General features: G+C 41.2%; 1 protein-coding gene, 1 long non-coding RNA gene and 1 pseudogene across 3 annotated transcripts; 1 reads left to right on the forward strand and 2 right to left on the reverse strand.

Moving 5' to 3' along the window:
- Positions 1–14,352: 14,352 nt before the first annotated feature.
- LOC120889437 (U6 spliceosomal RNA) lies at positions 14,353–14,449 on the reverse strand (annotated as a pseudogene).
- Positions 14,450–14,960: 511 nt separating this feature from the next.
- LOC144365897 (uncharacterized) lies at positions 14,961–16,584 on the reverse strand. Its single transcript, XR_013424625.1, has 2 exons — positions 16,041–16,584; positions 14,961–15,295 (listed from the first exon to the last, which is right to left on the reverse strand). It is a non-coding gene; the product is annotated as an uncharacterized LOC144365897 (long non-coding RNA).
- Positions 16,585–16,677: 93 nt separating this feature from the next.
- On the forward strand, positions 16,678–18,242 carry Fkbpl (FKBP prolyl isomerase like). 2 transcript variants are annotated; one of them, XM_005338956.5, is made up of 2 exons: positions 16,678–16,839; positions 17,089–18,242. In XM_005338956.5, exon 2 carries the CDS (start codon positions 17,163–17,165, stop codon positions 18,210–18,212), a length of 1,050 nt encoding a protein of 349 aa, XP_005339013.1. In that variant the 5' UTR covers positions 16,678–16,839; positions 17,089–17,162; the 3' UTR covers positions 18,213–18,242. The 2 variants fall into 2 exon arrangements, with proteins under 2 accessions (XP_005339013.1, XP_021591391.1); XM_021735716.2 differs by having other exon boundaries at positions 17,126–18,242.
- Positions 18,243–18,524: the final 282 nt, after the last annotated feature.

Below are 18,524 nucleotides of genomic sequence, written 5' to 3' on the forward strand. Positions count from 1 at the left end.
CTCTGTCTGCACATGAGGCCCTTTACTCTTTTTTTTTTTAAAGAGAATTTTTAACTTTTATTTTTTAGTTTTTGGCAGACACAACATCTTTGTTTGTATGTGGTGCTGAGGATTGAACCTGGGCCGCACGCATGCCAGGCGAGCGCGCTACCGCTTGAGCCACATCCCCAGCCCCAGGCTCTTTACTCTTGTACCCCTACTGACAGATTCCATCCTCCAGGAGAGAGTCTGACCCCCTTTCACATCTACTTGGGTGTTCTGATTCCCCCATGACTAGATTCTGGGTCAGCATTCCCATTCACTCATTGAGAATTTGGCACATATTGAGTGTGGATCCTGTAATCAATCCAGTAATGTTCTGCATGCATGCAGCTGTTGAATTTGGCAGGTCGGATCTGATAGATAATAAAAACACTCTCTTGATATTAGATAGCATTTGTTTTATCAATAATATGAAAGCAAAAGCAAAGATGAGAGAGAAAGAGAAGAAAATACATCACCAGATCAGGGGAAACACCTGAGGTCAATTAGTTGGGGAGTCACAGAGCAACTTTTCAAGGTCCCAAATGAGAACTTCTCAGGCAGAGCATCCTCTCTACTGCTGAGACTCCAAAGTCTTATTCCCAGTGGGGCTCTTTAAATACAACTAGAACAAAGAAACCTCTATTCTAACAACCTACATAAGCTAGTGATCTCCTCAAGGACACTTCAACCCCCAAGGACTGGAGAGATCCCTGAAGGGAGGGAATTTAGCCTTGATATAAGTGAATATCTCTGAGTTGTCATGAGTAAGCCAGTCCCACCAATAATTCAGTATTCTATAGATGTTCCATCAAGGATGCACAAAGTCACAGCAGGCACATGGACAGGGAGGATCTTTAATATTTTCCTTAACCTTAAGGAAAATATTAACTATTAGCTACTCAGAAGGCTGAGGCAGGAGGATCTCAAGTTTGAGGAGAGCATGGGCAACTTAAGGAGATTCTGTCTCAATATAAATAAAAAGGGCTAAGGTTGTAATTCCACGGTACAGTGCTTGTGTAGAATGAATGAGGCCCTGGGTTCAATTATTATGGAAAATACAGGAAATCATGGCACTGGAAAGAGACACTCAGTGCTTGGAAATGTAGAGAGCAAGGTTTATTCTGTACCCATGCAGGCTCAGAGGAGCCTTTTCCAAAGGCTTAGCACAGGCTTCTGTTCTCAGTATTAAGTACCAGGGATTGAACTCAGGGACACTTAACCCCTGAACCACATCCCCAGCTCTTTTTAATATTTTATATAGAGACAGGGTCTCACTAATTTGCTTAGGGCCTCACTAAATTGCTGAGGCTAGCTTGGAATTCATGATCCTCCTTCCTCAGCCTCCCAAGCCACTGGGATTATAGGCATGCACCACCACGCTTGGCTGTTCTCAGTATTTTTTTTTTTCCTCTCAGTATCTTTTATATAGTACACACTTTCCGGTCTCAAGACTATCTCACACAAGTAGCCTTGATCCCTTTTTCTCTCTTTCCAGGCAGCTCTGGTTCCTGCCACAGCTGCTGAGCAAGCATGATTACAGAAGCGGTAACTAGGAGGTTGCAGTTATTAACAGAGATAAAAAGAAAAAAAACATCTTAAGAAGGGGTTGCTGCTTCACAATCCCTAGTACTACAAAAAGAAAAGAAAAAAAAATATTGGCACCTGGCTCATGACTCACTGTCTTCTAACTCCACACTTTTTTTTTTTTTTTTTTTTTTGTGTGTGTGTGTGTGTGTGATGCTGGGGATTGAACCTAGGGTCACACTCATACCAAACAAATACTCTACCAAAGAGCTATATCCCCAGTCTCTCAGTCTCTCATTTCTTTTCTTTTTTCTTTCTTTTTCTTCTTCTTCTTTTTTTTTTTTTTTTTGGTGGGAGGCGGGGCAGGGGATACCAGGGATTGAACTCAGGAGCCCTCGGCTACTGAGCCACATCCTCAGCCCTCATTTCATTATTTTTAATGTCTTCAATATCCATGTAGATCATTCAGTTCTCTGGCCAATTCCTGACCTTCCTTGCCTCTGTCAATCTGATTGTCCCTGCTTTCCACCATTCCCCTGTATCATACCTCAATTTGGTTGCCACCAATAACAACCAAATTTCCAAAAACTTAATCCACAATTTTTTCATGCCAACCCCCAGTATCCCACTCAACCCTATCTGGACTTCCCATGCATTGAATCACTTTATGCATTACTTTTGTGTGGAGAAGAGATTGAACCAAGAGGAGCTGTACTACTGAGCTACATTCCTATATCCTCAGCCTCCCTTTTGTAAATTAGTTTGTTATAGTTATTGTAAGCAAAAATAACCAAAACAGTTTCAGCACCATAATGAAAGCACAAATAATTAAGATGGGAACAGACTTCATGGATCAGCTATGCCTTTTACTCAGCAGCAGAGTCAATCAGTCAGGCATCGGTGGGGCTCAGATTTTTAGAAAATGGCCCCCAGGAAAAGTATGGGTTTATACAGGTTACATTGGGAGGTGACTTAACAGGACATGGGCAAAAGGTTGCTAACTTTTGGGACTTGATTTTGCTGGGCACTGTTTTTACTGGGTAGTGGGTTTTTGGTTTTTTGTTTTTTAAAAAAATATATTTTTAGTTGTAGATGGACACTTTATTTTATTTGTTTATTTTTATGTGGTGCTGTGGATAGAAATCCAGTGCCTCACATATGCTAGGCAAGGACTCTACGACTGAGCCACAGCCCCAGTCCCACTAAGCAATGTTTTTACAGTGTTCAAATGCTTATCTTTTCCTCCAGGAGTCATTGTTTTGTCACAGGGACAGGATTAATGTGTAGTTTCACTGCCATTAGGAGAGAATTTACTTGGGAGAGGATCAATACTTGTCCTCTTCCCAGGGACTGCTATTTTTGGATTGATGGTTATCTCCTTTCCAGGGTTTGTTTTGTCACTGGGAAAGAATTTATTGGGGAAGAATCAATGTTTTGGCTTCTCCCTCCCTCCCTCCTCCTGGGTCACACACTGCTTGGGGGTTGTCATTTCAGGCTGTCGTTTCCATATTCTTCAGTTATACATAACATTGGGGTTAATTTTGATATAATTATATAAGCGTGGAATATAATTTTCTCCAATTTCATTCCCAGTACTTCCCCTTTCTATCTCCTCCTCCTTCCCCCTGTTTCCTTTCCTCTACTCTACTGATCTTTATTCTATTTATTTGTAGTTTTAAAAATTAGTGCATTGTGGGCTGGGGTTATGGCTCTGCAGTAGAGCGCTCGCTTCACACATGCAAGGCCCTGAGTTCCATCCTCAGCACCACATAAAAGTAAATAAATAAAATAAAAAATTATTTTAAAAATTGTGCCATTCATATAAAAAATTACTAAATAAAGGTGAAATAAAATCTACCATGGTACATTCATATATGTATATAGGAAAATTATGTCAGATTCATTCCACCCTTCCTCCCCTTTCCCATCCCTCCTCCCTCGCCCTGAGTCCTCTTCTTCTCCTCAATTGATCCCTCTTCTATTTTCAGGGGATCTCCTCCACTTTTCTATTTTCCTTAATTTTGGCCTAACTTCTGCATATGACAGAAAACATTCAAGCCCTGACTTTCTGAGTCTGACTTATTTCACTTAGCATGGTATTCTCCAGTTCCATTTATAAGCAAATGCAATAATTTCATTCTCCTTTATGGCTCAGTAAAACTCCTTCGTGTACATGTGCATTTTTTTTATCCATTTGTCTGTTGACAGGCACCTAGCTTGCTACTATGAATTGTGCTGCTATAAACATTGATGTGACTGCACCATATATATGTTGATTTTAGATCTTTTAGATGTATACAAAGGGGCAAGGTAGCTGGTCATATGGTGGTTCCATTCCTAAATTGTTTGAAGAATCTCCACACTGCTTTCCAGAGTGGTTGTACTAATTTGCATTTCCACCAAAAATGTATAAGTGTACCTTTTTTTCCCTGCATCTCAGCCAACATTTATTTGTACTCTTGATAATTGCCATTCTGACTGGAGTGAGATGAAATCTCAGTGTAGTTTTATTTACATTTTCCCAATTGCTAGAGATGTTGAACACTTTTTCATATATTTCTTGGCTATTTGTATTTCTTCTTTTGAGAGGTGTCTCTTTAGTTCTTTTACCCATTTATTAGATAGGTTATTTGTTTCTTTGGTATTAAGGTTTTTGAGTTCTTTATATATTATGGATATTAATCCCCTATGTAAGGAGCAGGTAGCAAAGATCTTCCCCCATTGTGTAGGTTCTCTTCATGCTCTTGTTTCCTTTGTTGAACAGATGCTTTTTAATTTGATGCCATCCCACTTATTGATTTTTGGTTTTATTTCTCGAGTTTTAGAGTCTTATTAAGGAAGTTATGCCTGTTCTAATATGTTGGAGTGTTGGGCCTACATTTTCTTCTAGCAGTTGCAGAGTTTCTAATCTAATTCCTATGAATTTGATGCCCCTTGATTTAACTTTTGTGCAAGGTAAGAGAGAGAGGGATCCAGTTTTGTTCTTTTACGTATGGATATCCAGTTATCCCAGTACCATAAGACTATCTTTTCTCCAAAGTTGTTTTTGGAAACTTTGTTGAATATCAGATGACTATGGGCTCACCTCTGTTTCTTCTACTCTATTCCATTGGTTTTTGTGTCTGTTTTGATGCTAATACCATGCTGTTTTTGTTACTATGGTTCTATAGGATAATTTGAGGTCTGATATTGTGATGCCTCTGGCCTTGCTCTTTTGCTCAGATTTGCTTTTGCTATACTGGATCTCTTATTATTTCAAATGAGTATTAGAACTGTTTTTTTTTTCCCTAGTTTTGTGAAGAATGGCATTGGCATTTTAATGGAGATTGCATTGACTCTGTATACTGCTCTTGGTAGTTTGGCCATTTTTAAGAATATATTTATTTATTTATTTTAGTTTTGGTTGGACACAATCTATTTTATTTTTATGTGGTGCTGAGGATCGATGCCAGTGCCTCATATATGCTTGGCAAGCACTCTACCACTGAGCTACAACCCCAGCTCTAGTTTGGCCATTTTGACAATATTAATTCTTCCTATCCAAGAATATGGAAGGTCTTTCCATCTTCTAAGGTCTTGTTCAATTTCTTCCTAATATTTTCATTGTAGAGATCTTTCACCTCCTTGGTTAGATTATTCTTAAGTATTTTTTTAGGTTATTGTGAATGGGGTAGTTTTCTTGAATTCTTTCTTAGAAAATTAATTATTGGAGCATAGGAAAGCAATTGATTTAGGCATGTTAGTCTTGCATCCTGCCACTTTGCTAAATTTGTTTATCAACTCTAGAAAGGCTTCTGGTGGAGTTTTTGGGTCTTCTAAATATAGGATCATGTCCTCAGCAGAGATAATTTGACTTCTTCTTTTTCTCTTTGTATCCCTTTTATTTCCTTCTCTTACCTGATTGCCCTAGCTAGAGTTTTAAGATTATGCTTTTAAAATTTCTTTAAAGATTATGTCAAATAGGAATGTTGAGAGTGGATATCTTTTTTTTTTTTAAAGAGAGAGTGAGAGAGGAGAGAGAGAGAGAGAGAATTTTTAATATTTATTTTTTAGTTCTCGGCGGTCACAACATTTTTGTTGGTATGTGGTGGTGAGGATCGAACCCGGGCCGCACGCATGGCAGGCGAGCGCGCTACCGCTTGAGCCACATCCCCTGCCCAAGTGGATATCTTTGTCTTCTTCCTGTTTTTAGAGTTAATGCTTTCAGTTTTTCTTGGTTCCCTATGACGTTGGCCTTGAGTTTATCTGAAGTAAACAACTTCTATTCCTAGTTTCTCTAGTGTTTTAAACATGAATGGATGCTGTACTTTGTCAAATGCATTTTCTGCATCTATTGATCTAATCATATGATTCTTGTCCTTAATTCTATTTATGTGGTGAATTATATTTATTGATTTGCATATGTTGAACCAACTTTGCATCCCTGGAATGAAATCCACTTGATCATGGTGTACTATCTTCTTAATATGTTTTTGAATGCAGTTTGACAATATTTTATTAAGAATTTTGCATCTGTGTTCATCAGGGATAGTAGTCTGAAGTTTTCTTTCCTTGATGTGTGTTTTTCTGGTTTTGGTATTAGGGTGATAGTGGCTTTATAAAATGAATGTGACAGTGTTATCTCCTTTTCTATTTCATGGGATAATTTTTTGAGACCAGTCTCACTAAGTTGCTAAGGCTGGCCTCAAAATTGCAACCTTCCTGCCTCAGCCTCCCAAGTCATTAGAATTATAGGTATGCACCTCCACACCCAGCTACCTATCATTTTTTTAAATCTATCACTTTTTATTATTGTTTTATTGATTTCCTCAATTTCTTAATTTCCTCATTATTCAGTTTCCTTCTGAGGTTCAACATTATGGTCACCTCTCAGCCCTCATCTTGTAGACTTGGCCCCTCGTCTTGTAAAAATGGGAGTTCAAAACCCACTTGAATCAAATGTATGGAAGATGATATGTCATGAGCTTTGTAATGTTTTGAACAACCAATAAAAAAAAACCATTTATTTACATTTACATTTGTCCCTGGTTAAATCACACTCTGAGGGCTTTACACTGCATTCAATAGCTGAATTTAGCTGGGGAAAAACACATAGTCATACTGGCTGGTTCCACTTCCTATGGGCCTTCAGTGTGGCCTGCTGTCTCACATTTCTTGAGTCAATTCACCTTCCCTAGTCTGAGACCACAATTTCACAAGACGATAACCTTTCTTCCTATTTCAGTGAGAAAAAAAACCCAGAAACTTTCAGAAAAGAAACCCCTCATGGTCTCACCCCAAATCCACTAGCCTGCCTGCATTTCTACTGCAGAGAAACTGACCTACTCCTGGTCCCCACCTCATCTGAGCCCCAAGATTCTGTTCCTTTTTACCTGTTTAGAGACAGGACTCCTGAAATTATCGCCTATCTTTTCTGAATAATCAGTATTCCCCATTTTGTGAAAACATTTCCATTGTGGTACAAACATGCTATAATAAAAATCTTTTTTTATACTTATTTAGCTGTAAATGAACACACAGTATCTTTATTTATTTTTATGTGGTGCTGAGGATTGAACCCAGTGCCTCATACATGCGAAGCAAGCACTGTACCACTGAGCTACAGCCTCAGCCCCTAAAATCTTCTTCTTTAAAAAGAAATAATCTTTAGAGTAGGTCGTGATGACTCACACCTGTAATCTCAGCAGGTCTGGAGGCCAAAGCAGGAGGATAGCAAATTCAAAGCCAGCCTAAGCAAAGGTGAGGAGACTCTAGGCAACTCAGAGAAGCCTTGACTCTAAATATAAAACACAAATTAGGGCTGGGGATGTGGCTCAGTGGTCGACTGCCCTGAGTTCAATCCCCAATACCAAAAAAAAAAAAAAAATATATATATATATATATATATTACTTAACTATGCATAAAAATACAATATTCATAATAGTGCTTATGTCTTATCACTTGGCAGGCAGGGAATTCTGATAAGAATGAGACATACAAGGGGTTTTAGCAATACTGGGAACATTTTACTCCTTTTTAAAAAGGAAAATAATACTGGGAATTGAAGCCAAGGCCTGGTACATGCTAATCAAGTGCTCTATCCCTGAACTACATCCCCAGTCATTTCTCAATTTTTTTTTTTTTTATTTTGAGACAGAGTCTTTCTCATTAAGTTGCCCAAGCTGGCTTCAAACTTTAGATCTTCCTGCCTCAGCCTCCTGAGTAACAGGTATGGGTAATTGAGACAGTTAAATTTTGACTTCTTAAGCTTCGTGATATTTAATTATTCTTTGTTGTATATATGCACATATCCACATGTATTATAACTTGGTATGAGATAATTTACATTTATTTATTTGTTGTGGTACTTAGGATAGAATTGGGACCTGTGCATGTTTGGCTAGTGTTCTACCACTAAGCTACACCCTATCTATACATTTACTTCTTTATTATTTTTGCAGTACTGGGGATAGAATTCAGGGTCTTGAACATGTTCAGCACATATTTCAACAATGAGCTATTCACTCAGCCCCTCATCTCAACTAGAGTCTTAATCAGAGTTTCTCAATTTGGGAATTATTGACACTTTGGGCCAGATAATTCTTCATATCTTTTTCTTTTTCTCAGTGCTGGGAATCAAGCCCAGGGCCTTGCTCATGCTAAGCAAGTGCTCTACTGCTAAGCTTTATCCCCAGCTGGGCCAGATAACTTTTTGTTGTTGTTGTTAGTTGTAGATAGACACAATATCTTTATTTTATTTATTTTTAAATTTTTTTATGTGGTGCTGAGGATTGAACCCAGTGTCTCACACATGCTAGGCAAATGCTTTACCACTGAGTCACACCCCCAGCCTCTAGATGACTTTTATTGTGGAAGACGGACATGTACTTTGTCTTGCCAAATATCTCCTGGGGAATATCTTGAGCAGCAGTTTTCAAGAGTGATCTTCCCACCCCCGAGAGACATTTGGCAATGTCTAGAGACACTTTGAATCATCTCAACTGATGAAGTGCCCCTAGCAGCTAGTGAGCAGAGATCAGGCATGGTGCTAAACGTCCTACAATGTGCAGGACACAAAAAACGAATTGTCAGTCCCAAAATTTAAATTAATGCTGAGATTGAAAAAGCTTAGTCTCTGATTATTAGCAACATTGACACAGTTGATCACTCCTTGAAATGCTTACTTCAATTCACTCTTTCTTTCTTTTTGTTGTATTTTATATTTCCATTTCTGAGAATTAAACTCAAGAATGTTTTACCATTTAGTTACATCTCCAGGCTTTTTAATTTTTTTTTTCTTTTTAGACAAGGTCTTATTAAGTGATCCTCTTGCTTTAGCCTCCTAAGAATCTGGGATTACAGGCATGTACCACCTGCCTGGCTCAAATACTTAATTGGGTTGGGGTTGTAGCTCTGCAGTAGAGTGCTTGCCTAGCTCATGTGAGGCCCTCAGCACCACATAAAGATAAATAAATAAAATAAAGTTATTGTGTCAATCTACAATCTATAATATATATATATTAAAAAAATACTCTTTCTGGATCCAAATTAAGAGTGTTCCTGGGCTGGGGCTTTAACATATCTATTTAGCAAGCACAAGGCCTTGGATTTGATTCCTAGCAATGAAAGAAGAAAAAGAAGGAGGAGGAGGAGGAGGAGTGGAAAGAAGGGAGGGAGGGAAGAGCACCCTAGTTTCTTATTTTCTGTTCCTTCTCAGTTTCATTGATCAAACCTCCTTTTCATTTTTTAGACCCCTAAATATTAGATGGCCTCAGGAGTCTACACATGGACCTCTTCTTAACTTTAAACCAAGCTCTTATGCAACCATTGTCCCTTAACTGGATTCTTTGCTTCCATTCTTTTTAAAAATATATATTTATTTTTAGTTGTAGATGGACACAATATATTTTATTTATTTATGTGGTGCTGAGGATCAAACCCAGTGCATCAAGCATGAGAGGCAAGTGCTCTACCACTGAACTACAACCCCAGCCCTGCTTCCATTCTTGACTGATATAATCCATCTCTTATGCAGAAATCAGAGTAATTTTTTTTATACAGGGATTGAATCCAGAGGCACTCAACCACTGAGCCACATCCCCAGTCCTTTTTTGTATTTTATTTAGAGACAGGGTCTCACTGATTTGCTTAGGGCCTCACTAAGTTGCTGAGTCTGACTTTGCACTCTCCATCCTCCTGCCTCAGCCTCCTGAGCTGCTGGGATTACAAGCATGAGCCATCACACCCAGCTATCAGAGTGATTTTTTAAAATTACCAAATATCATTCACCTGCTTAATCCTCTGCTGGCTCCTGTCCACCCAACTATTGAGGTTCAGGACACACTACCTCAAATTATGCTACCTTGTCTTGCTGAATAATTTGCACTGAAGGAAAAGAAACTCAGAAGCAAGACCTTTTAGTTTTGTGCCTACCCTTTTTTCTCCTCCCTTTTCTCCTGCAAGGCCAACCATAGAAACTAGAAACCCTCTCTCCCAAAGCCAGCTATAAAATCTAGAGAGATTATACTATCCTCTACTGTCTTTTTTTGTATAAGAGCGGCCTATGAAGAAATGTTCTAGCGCTCACTTTGGCAGACATATACTAAAATCAGCAGAGCCCCTGCTCAAGGATGATACACACATTCATGAAGCATTCCATACTGGAAGGAAGGAAGGAAGGAAGGAAGGAAGGAAGGAAGGAAGGAAGGAAAGAAAGAAAAGAAAAGAAAAGAAAAGAAAAGAAATGCTCTGACTTGCCTTGTCGGATAGATCATAAGACCCTTGTTCCAAAAGAGGTCTTGCCCCTTATCCAGGAAGAACAAATGCTATTCAGGCCAAGAAGAATCTGAACACGTAGACCTTGCTGAGTGCCTCTCTTCTGTTTCCATTAGGTCATACTCTTTTTGTCCAATTACATTTCTACACTATTCATTCTTCACCAGATCCAAGCAGAAAAATGGACAGTTTTCCCTGGTCTTTGGGTTGTCATTTCTGAAGATTCCTGTGTCTTATAAAACTTTGATTAAATAAATCTGATAACTTTTTCTCTTGTTAATCTAACTCTTGTTATAAGCTATTGACCCATGACCCTTATGATGATCGATGAAAGGGGAATTCACATTTATGTCCCTATAAAACAAAATATTAAGTCCACATCATGGCCTATGAGGCCTGACGTTGTTCCTCCCTACTTCTGACTTCATCCCCTCTGTCCCACCCACTCTGACCTCCTTTCTGTTCTTCCAGTTGTAATGATTTAACATAAAGCTCCAATTCCTTCCTGCCTTATGGCCTTTTCACTTCCTTTTTCACTCCCCAGACATTCTTCCTCAAGATACCTGCATGGCTACTCCCTTACATCAGTTATGTCATTGCATAAATATCACCTCCACCCTCATCACAGGATTAAAATTAAAAATAGCACCACATATACCTGGATTTTCCACCTATTCCCTTACCCTTCTTTATTGTGTTCATATTGTGCCTAACATTGTATCATATTTTATGGGTTGACTGACTTTCTTCCTTCCTTCCTCCCTCCCTCCCTCCCCCTCCCTCCCTCCCTCCCTCTCCCCCTCTCCCTCTCTCTCTCTCTCTCTCTCTCTCTCTCTCTCTCTCTCTCTCTCTCTCTCTCTCTCTCTCCTTCTTTCTTCTTTCTAGGATTGAACTAGTGCCGGGTTTCTGTTCTTACAACTAAAAGGCTCAGGGGTCACTCCAGGAAAACTGGGCTGACTGGGCTGAGCAAAATAACCACACAAGAGATTCAAATGTGACGGCTGTGACGGCTGTGACGGCTCCTCTGACCTTAAGGGTCCCAGGAAGAAAGAGAGCGAGAGCACGCGCTGACCCCTTTTATTGAGGAGAAGCTATTCAAATGAGGCAAGGGGTGAGGTTTCAGGGGGCTGAGTCTATCTTCATGATGTCCACTGTCAGCTGGTTGACACCTAGGTAGGCCACACCCAAGGGCACAGTAAGAGAAGGGGACACACACAAGGCACTTGTGTGGAAGATTCTACCCTAAACAGGGCAAGGGGTAATATTACAAAGGAACAGGTGAGCATAGCTTCACCCATGGGGCTGTAGCAAGACACACCCATGCATGAGACACCAACCTTCGAACCCAGAAGGGTGGGGAAAGCTCTGCCACATTTCTGTGACTGAGTGCCTCAGCACCCAGCCGGGGAATGTGACTCAGTCACGTGCAAGGTTGGTCTCCCACAAACCAGGGCCTTGTTCGTGGTAGGCATGCACTCTACAAGATGAGCTACTTCCCCAGCCCCTGGATTGACTTTTATTGACTATCATCTTCCCTCAAATGTAAACTACAAGAAGCAATCAGGGCTGGGGCTGGAGATGTGGCTCAGCGGTAGCACGCTCGCCTGGCATGCGTGCGGCCCAGGTTCGATCCTCAGCACCACATACAAACAAAGATGTTGTATCCGCCGATAACTAAAAAATAAAATATTAAAATTCTCTCTCTCTCTCCCACCCTCTAAAAAAAAAAAAAAAAGAAGCAATCAGGGCTTCTATTTCACTGCCTTATATCCAGCCCCTAGCACAATGCTTAGAACAAAGGAAATTTTGAATAAAGATTTGTTGAACCAGGGACTGGGAGTGTAGCTCAATGGTAGAGTATTTGCCTAGCATGCCTAAGGCCCTGGGTTTGATCGCTGGCACCACCAAAGAAAAAATAATTTGTTGAATAACTTACTGAATAAGTAACTCATAGAACTGTGTGAGGAGCAAATGGGATAATGTATGTGAGACACTTAGCACAGTGACTAGTATTACAGTCATACTGCATGGTCAGTGTTGGCCAAAGAGCAGTTCATATTACACACTTTATTGCAAAAAAAAAAAAAAAAAAAAAAAGTCTGCCTTTCACTGTCTCATCCTGCCTAAAAACTCTGCCTACAGGGAAGCACAAACTGCTTTGGGAGAAGGGAGGAAAAATTTTGACACAAATCCCAGTAGAACTAAAAACCAACCACAGAAACCAAAACTAAACAGAAGGGGAAATTTATTTAACCTTTGGAAAGCTAGAATTTTTGTCTCTCATGCTGATGCTAAATGGCAGAGTGTTAGTGTAGCATATGGTTCCATGTGGTGAATGTGGAATGCAAAGGAATGTGAGAGTATAAAAACTTGCAGCCAGCTCCTTGCCTGGTGACAGGGCAGCACAAATAGGTATTGGAATAGCCTGGGAAAATTGAGATTGACAAGCTGGACATGAATAATGCTGGGGGTAAATTAGTTTCCCTTTACTTATCTCTCCTGTCTTGTGTTTCTTCTGCATCTACAATAAATCTCTTCATGGGCTGGGGATGTGGCTCAAGTGGTAACGCGCTCGCTTGGCATGTGCGGGGCGCTGGGTTCAATCCTCAGCACCACATTAAATAAAATAAAGATGTTGTGTCCACCAAAAACTGAAAAATAAATATTAAAAAAAAATCTCTTCAGTCTTCACAGGTCAAAACTATGGCCGGCCATCTTTCAAGGTTCGACTCTAAACCCTTCCATGAAGACTTTTCAGATCAGTTCATCCCTGATGAAAATAACTTCGTTGTTGCTGGGGATGTGGCTCAAGCTGTAGCGCGCTCACCTGGCATGCGTGCGGCCCAGGTTCGATCCTCAGCACCACATACAAACAAAGATGTTGTGTCCGCTGAGAACTTAAATAAATAAATAAATTCTCTCTCTCTCTCTCTCTCTCTCTCTCTCAAAAAATAAAAATAAAATAACTTCCTTGCCACTTGATTTTTTTCCCCCTGGAGCATTTCATAATATGATTCTTTACATTTATTAGATGACTGGTGGGAATCCACCACATTTTCATATTTAATCAACGAGTTCTGAGTACTTGGTTAAGAATTTTTATTTGTGTGTTGGAGATTGAACCCAGAGCCTCCTACATGCAGGCAAGCCATCCACCACTGAGCTACACCAGTCCTATATAGTATCCTTTTTATGTGTGTGAGATGAAGTCTCACTATGTTGCCCAAGTTGGCCCCCAAACTCCTCCTCGGCTCAAGAGATCCTCCTGCCTCAGCCTCCCCAGTAACTGGGGCTACAGGTGCATGTCACTGCATCCCTTTACACTCTCAAATCTCTAAGGGAAAGAGAGGGCAGAGACATCATTCTTCCCTCATTCCACAGTCCAAGCCTCTCTCCCAAGAAAGTAATTTTTCACCTGTGTCTTTTTATGTCTTCTTCAGATCCCATGTTCTATAGCCAGGCCTGGGGGTGTAATTCTCCTGGCTTATTTCTTTCCTTTGTCATGGTTCCTTGGTGACCTACCCCCAGAGAATATAATGAGGCACAACTGGGAGAGAGCAAGCACAGTGAGTCAGTCAACATTCAAGCAGTACCTATGCATTAGTACATGCATAGGTACTGCCTGAATGTATACTTTTCCCCATTTCTTTACCTACACATGTTGAGGCCTGGAAGAATTTATGGGTCCATGGATGTCTTCCCTGGGGACCTCTGAGTCCTCTCTCAAAAATGTAAAATTCAGTGTGTCTGTATGATGGTAGGGATGGAATCCAGGGCCTCATGCATGTTATGCAAGTGCTTTACCACTGAGCTACACTCCTAGTCCTGTATTTTTTTTTTCATTTTTTAGGGGGGTTATCTTTTAAAAATAAAATGCTTTAATTCAGGGCTGGGGTTGCCTAGCATGTGTGAGGCACTGGGTTTGATCCTCAGTATCACATATAAATAAAAAATAACGTTCCATCAACAACCAAAAACATTTTTTAAAAATGCTTTCATTCATGATTTAAATTAGTTTTATTTTACTTATTTTTAGGGCATAAAACAATAAAAATATGGAATACTTTATGAATTTGCTTGCACAGGGGCCATGCTAATCTTCTCTGTATCACTCCCATTTTAGTATATGTGTGCAAAAGTAAGCACTTGACTTATCTTTAAAGAGGTTTGCACTACGTTTACATTTGCACTTATATTCACAATAGCAACAAAGGATCGACTAAAAAACAAAGTAGACTATTTAATTCAGTGTTTTTCAGTATATAGCCTAAATGTCTATTCTCTGAGGTTCAGCTCCAACTCATTCTTATAATATCAGTAAAAATTTCTCAGTGTCAAAGAATGTTCCCTCATCCCTCATCATTCTCTCCCATAGCATCTAACACTTCTCTTCCTATCATTGTAAATACTGACTTTCCTTGGCCTGACTATAAGTTTCATGAAGGCAATAACTAGGCCTGTCTTGTGCATCTATGTATCCCCAGTTCATAGCATGTTGCTTGGCATACAGCAGGTGATCAACAAATATTTATTGAATGGATGGAGAAGATATAACACACACACACTACACACACACACACACACACACACACACACACAATCACAATCACAACCCTGTGGAATCTGAAATGTACAGATAAACAGCAATAAGAGAAAATATTTCAAAACACAGATTCATAGCAGGGAGCAATTTCTTTTGAGAGAAACTGATCTCTATCCAGAGATTAGGTGTGATTTTTTATTTTATTTTTTAGGTGGGTACCAGGGATTGAACACAAGGGTGCCTAACCACTGAGCAACATCCTCAGCCCTTTTTATTCTTTGAGACAGGGTATCACAAAGTAGCTTAGGGCCTTGCTAAATTGCTGAGGGTAGCCTCGAATTTGCGATCTTCCTGCCTCAGTCTCCAGATTTGCTGGGATTACTGGCATGCCCCCTATACCTGGTAGGGTGTCATTCCTTTGTGACTTGCTTTAGACTGCCTTGAAATCCCTGAAATCAAAAGAGGAAGAGGGAGGAAGAAGAGATGGATTAATTTTCAATAGGATCCCAGGGATTCCAGAATCAAAGTAGTTAGCCATGGGGTGGAAGCAGTGTTGACTAAGCTTACTGTGGCTCAGAACCCAGAAATAAAAATCAAGGGTAAATAATGTCTAGATTGGGGCTGGGTTGTGGCTCAGCGGCAGAGCTCTCACCTAGCAGGTACAAGGCAGTGAGTTCGATCCTGAGCACCACATAAAAATAAATAAATAAAATAAAGGTATTGTGTCCAACTACAACTAAAAAATTTTTAAAAAAGAATGTCTAAGTTAGTGACCTGAGGCTCAACACAAAACAGGAGAAGGCTGTTTTAACTCAACTCTGTAGTTAATGATGAAACCAATGCACAGCACACACATACACTATCCTTGCATGGTCCTTGTAGTCCAAGGCACAATGAGACAAACTGAAGAGGGAGTCAAAGTGAGGTATGAAAAGGATTCCTTCCCCCTGAAGAGTTGTGGTGGCCCAGCCTGTGCAGGTAGCTGGCCAAGCAAGGATGAAATCACAAAAGAAACTTACACCTACTCAAACAAGGAGGACCAGTTTCCCCCTGCTACATTCAATGGAGCAAGTTATACCAGTTATATATGCAAAATGTAGAACAAGCTGAAGAGGCACAGAGCAAGGGGTAAAGAGAATGGGATGAAGTTATTTTGGAATCATTCAAGAGTGGTTGAACCAGCAGGAGCATCACCTGGTTGCTTGTGGAAATGCAGAATCACAATCCTCATCTTAGACTTCCTAAATCAGAATCTGCAATTTAACAGCTTCTTCAGTTGACGTGTATTCACCTTAAAGTTTGAAAAGCACTGATTTCTTGATTAAATGAAACTTGAAAGGCAATGATGAATATAATGTAAAAGGTAAGGAAAAGCCTCAAGTGGTCCCCTAAGGGAATCATGCCGGTGGGAGAGAAAGAGGCCGGAGGGTTTATCTTGGATGGAAGGGGCAAAGGACCCAGTAGGAGTTGACCTCTGCTGGGATCCCCGAATTTAGTAATAATAGCACAGAAGGGCCTGAGGTTGCTGGATAAAAGGACTGCTGCCACTTTCTTTCCCCATCACCACCCCTATTCTCTATTCTATCTTCAATCTTCCGGGTTTCCCACTCCAGGTTTTCTTCCCACTTTGAGTAAACAGACCAGGTGGACCTCAGCGGGGTCGGTTCAATTTCCCCTTGATCAGTTGCTTTGGCCTACTTCAGTTGCTAAGGCCCGGAGCATCGTGGTTGCGGAGGAAATGATGTCATGTGCAGTAGGCGGGCCAAACAGGTTCATCCCCACTCCCGATTGGCTGCCAGAAATTTGACTGGTTACGCAAGTCTCGCGGGCTCCAGCGTTAGTTGTCAGTATCAGCTGCTCCTAGCTTCTAGGCAGTCCTCAGAGTCCAGCACTAGACTCCGAGGACAATAATCAGTAAGCACTTAGCTTCGGAAGGAGAGAAGATTCGAGTAATCCGGCTCTTACCACCATGCTAAGTGTTTTGGATGTTCAGGTAGTTTTTTACCTCATCGGGTGTCCGTAGGGAAGCTACTAGAACAGTAGGGAATTGTGGAATTTATAGTTCTGAATCTGGTCTGGGTGGAACCGAAGCTTGAGGAAGACAAGAGATTTTGGGAGTGGGGGAATAAAAGCGGAGGAGGGGATACTTTCAGACTAGGAGCCTCAGTCTCAGATGAGAAAGAACGAGTCGGAGTCTAAATTAGGACTCCAGCAATTAGCATTGTTATGATTTTCTTTTCAGTTGCTGACCTGAACCTGATCTGTTCCTTTCAAATCAGAACTGTTCATTCACAGTGGAAGGAATCAGGCAGACAAATGGAGACACCATCAGTAAATCCAACGGGAGAGAAGGACACCTCTCAACTGAAGCAACAATGGGAAAGGAACCCCCAGGAAAACTTTGATTCAACTACTGAGTTTAGGCAGCAGACCCAAAACCTTCCTACTGAAACCCTTGAGCTGAAAATGAGTTCAGATCCAGCCAGCCAAATTATAGAGAATCCTCAAGGGACTGAAAAACTGGTCACTAGACTTGAAGGAGACTCTGATAAATCTCATGAATCAACTAGTGAGATGCCACAGTTCCTTCAAGCTTCTGATGTCTGGTACTGTCCTGATGGGAGCTTTATCAAGAAGATCATAATCCGTGGCCAAGGCTTGGACAAACCCAAGCTAGGTTCCCGCTGCCGGGTACTCATTTTGGGGTTCCCTTTAGGGTCAGGGTTGCCAGAAGGCTGGACAGAGCTAACTGTGGGTGTTGGGCCTTGGAGGGAGAAAACTTGGGGAGAACTCATAGAGAAATGCTTAGAGTCCATGTGTCAAGGTGAGGAAGCAGAACTTCAGCTCCCTGGGCACTCTGGGCCTCCTTTCAGGCTCACACTGGACTCCTTCACTCAGGGCCGGGACTCCTGGGAATTGGAGATCAGCGAGAAGGAGGCCCTGGCCAAAGAAGAACATGCAAGGGGCTCAGAACTATTTCGGGCTGGAAACCCTGAAGGGGCTGCCCGATGCTATGGACGGGCTCTTCGGCTGCTGCTGACTTTACCCCCACCTGGTCCTCCAGAACGAACTGCTCTTCATGCCAATCTTGCTGCCTGTCAGTTGCTGCTCGGGCAGCCCCAGCTGGCAGCCCAGAGCTGTGATCGGGTGCTGGAGCGGGATCCCGGCCATTTAAAGGCTTTATACCGTAGAGGGGTTGCCCAGGCTGCCCTTGGTAACCTGGAAAAAGCAACTGCTGACCTCAAGAAAGTGTTGGCAGTAGACCCCAAAAACCGAGCAGCCCAGGAAGAGTTGGGGAAAGTGGTCATTCAGGGGAAGAAACAGGATGCAGGGCTGGCTCAGGGTCTGCGCAAGATGTTTGTCTGATTAAAAGTTAAAAAAAAAGACAGGAACCTATGAATTGTGTCTATTCTGTGAGATTTTTAGGGGCCCAGTGGGAGGGTTTCAACCCATATCTTATTTACAATTTTTTTGCCTTGCTGGGGGAGATAGCAGTGTTCTCAGACAATCTTGGGAGCATATTTATCTCCGAAGACTTCGAAAAGCTATCTCAAGTCTAAATTTAGGACTGGCTGGGGGAGATGCTAGACCTTTAAATCCTGGGAACTACATGTCCCAGGCTCCTTGTCGCTGGGGCCTGTTTGGCGCGTGCGTCAGTTTTACAGCCAGCTACCGTGG

This window comes from Ictidomys tridecemlineatus, chromosome 8, assembly GCF_052094955.1.
Source record: "Ictidomys tridecemlineatus isolate mIctTri1 chromosome 8, mIctTri1.hap1, whole genome shotgun sequence".
Classification (NCBI taxonomy): domain Eukaryota; kingdom Metazoa; phylum Chordata; class Mammalia; order Rodentia; family Sciuridae; genus Ictidomys; species Ictidomys tridecemlineatus.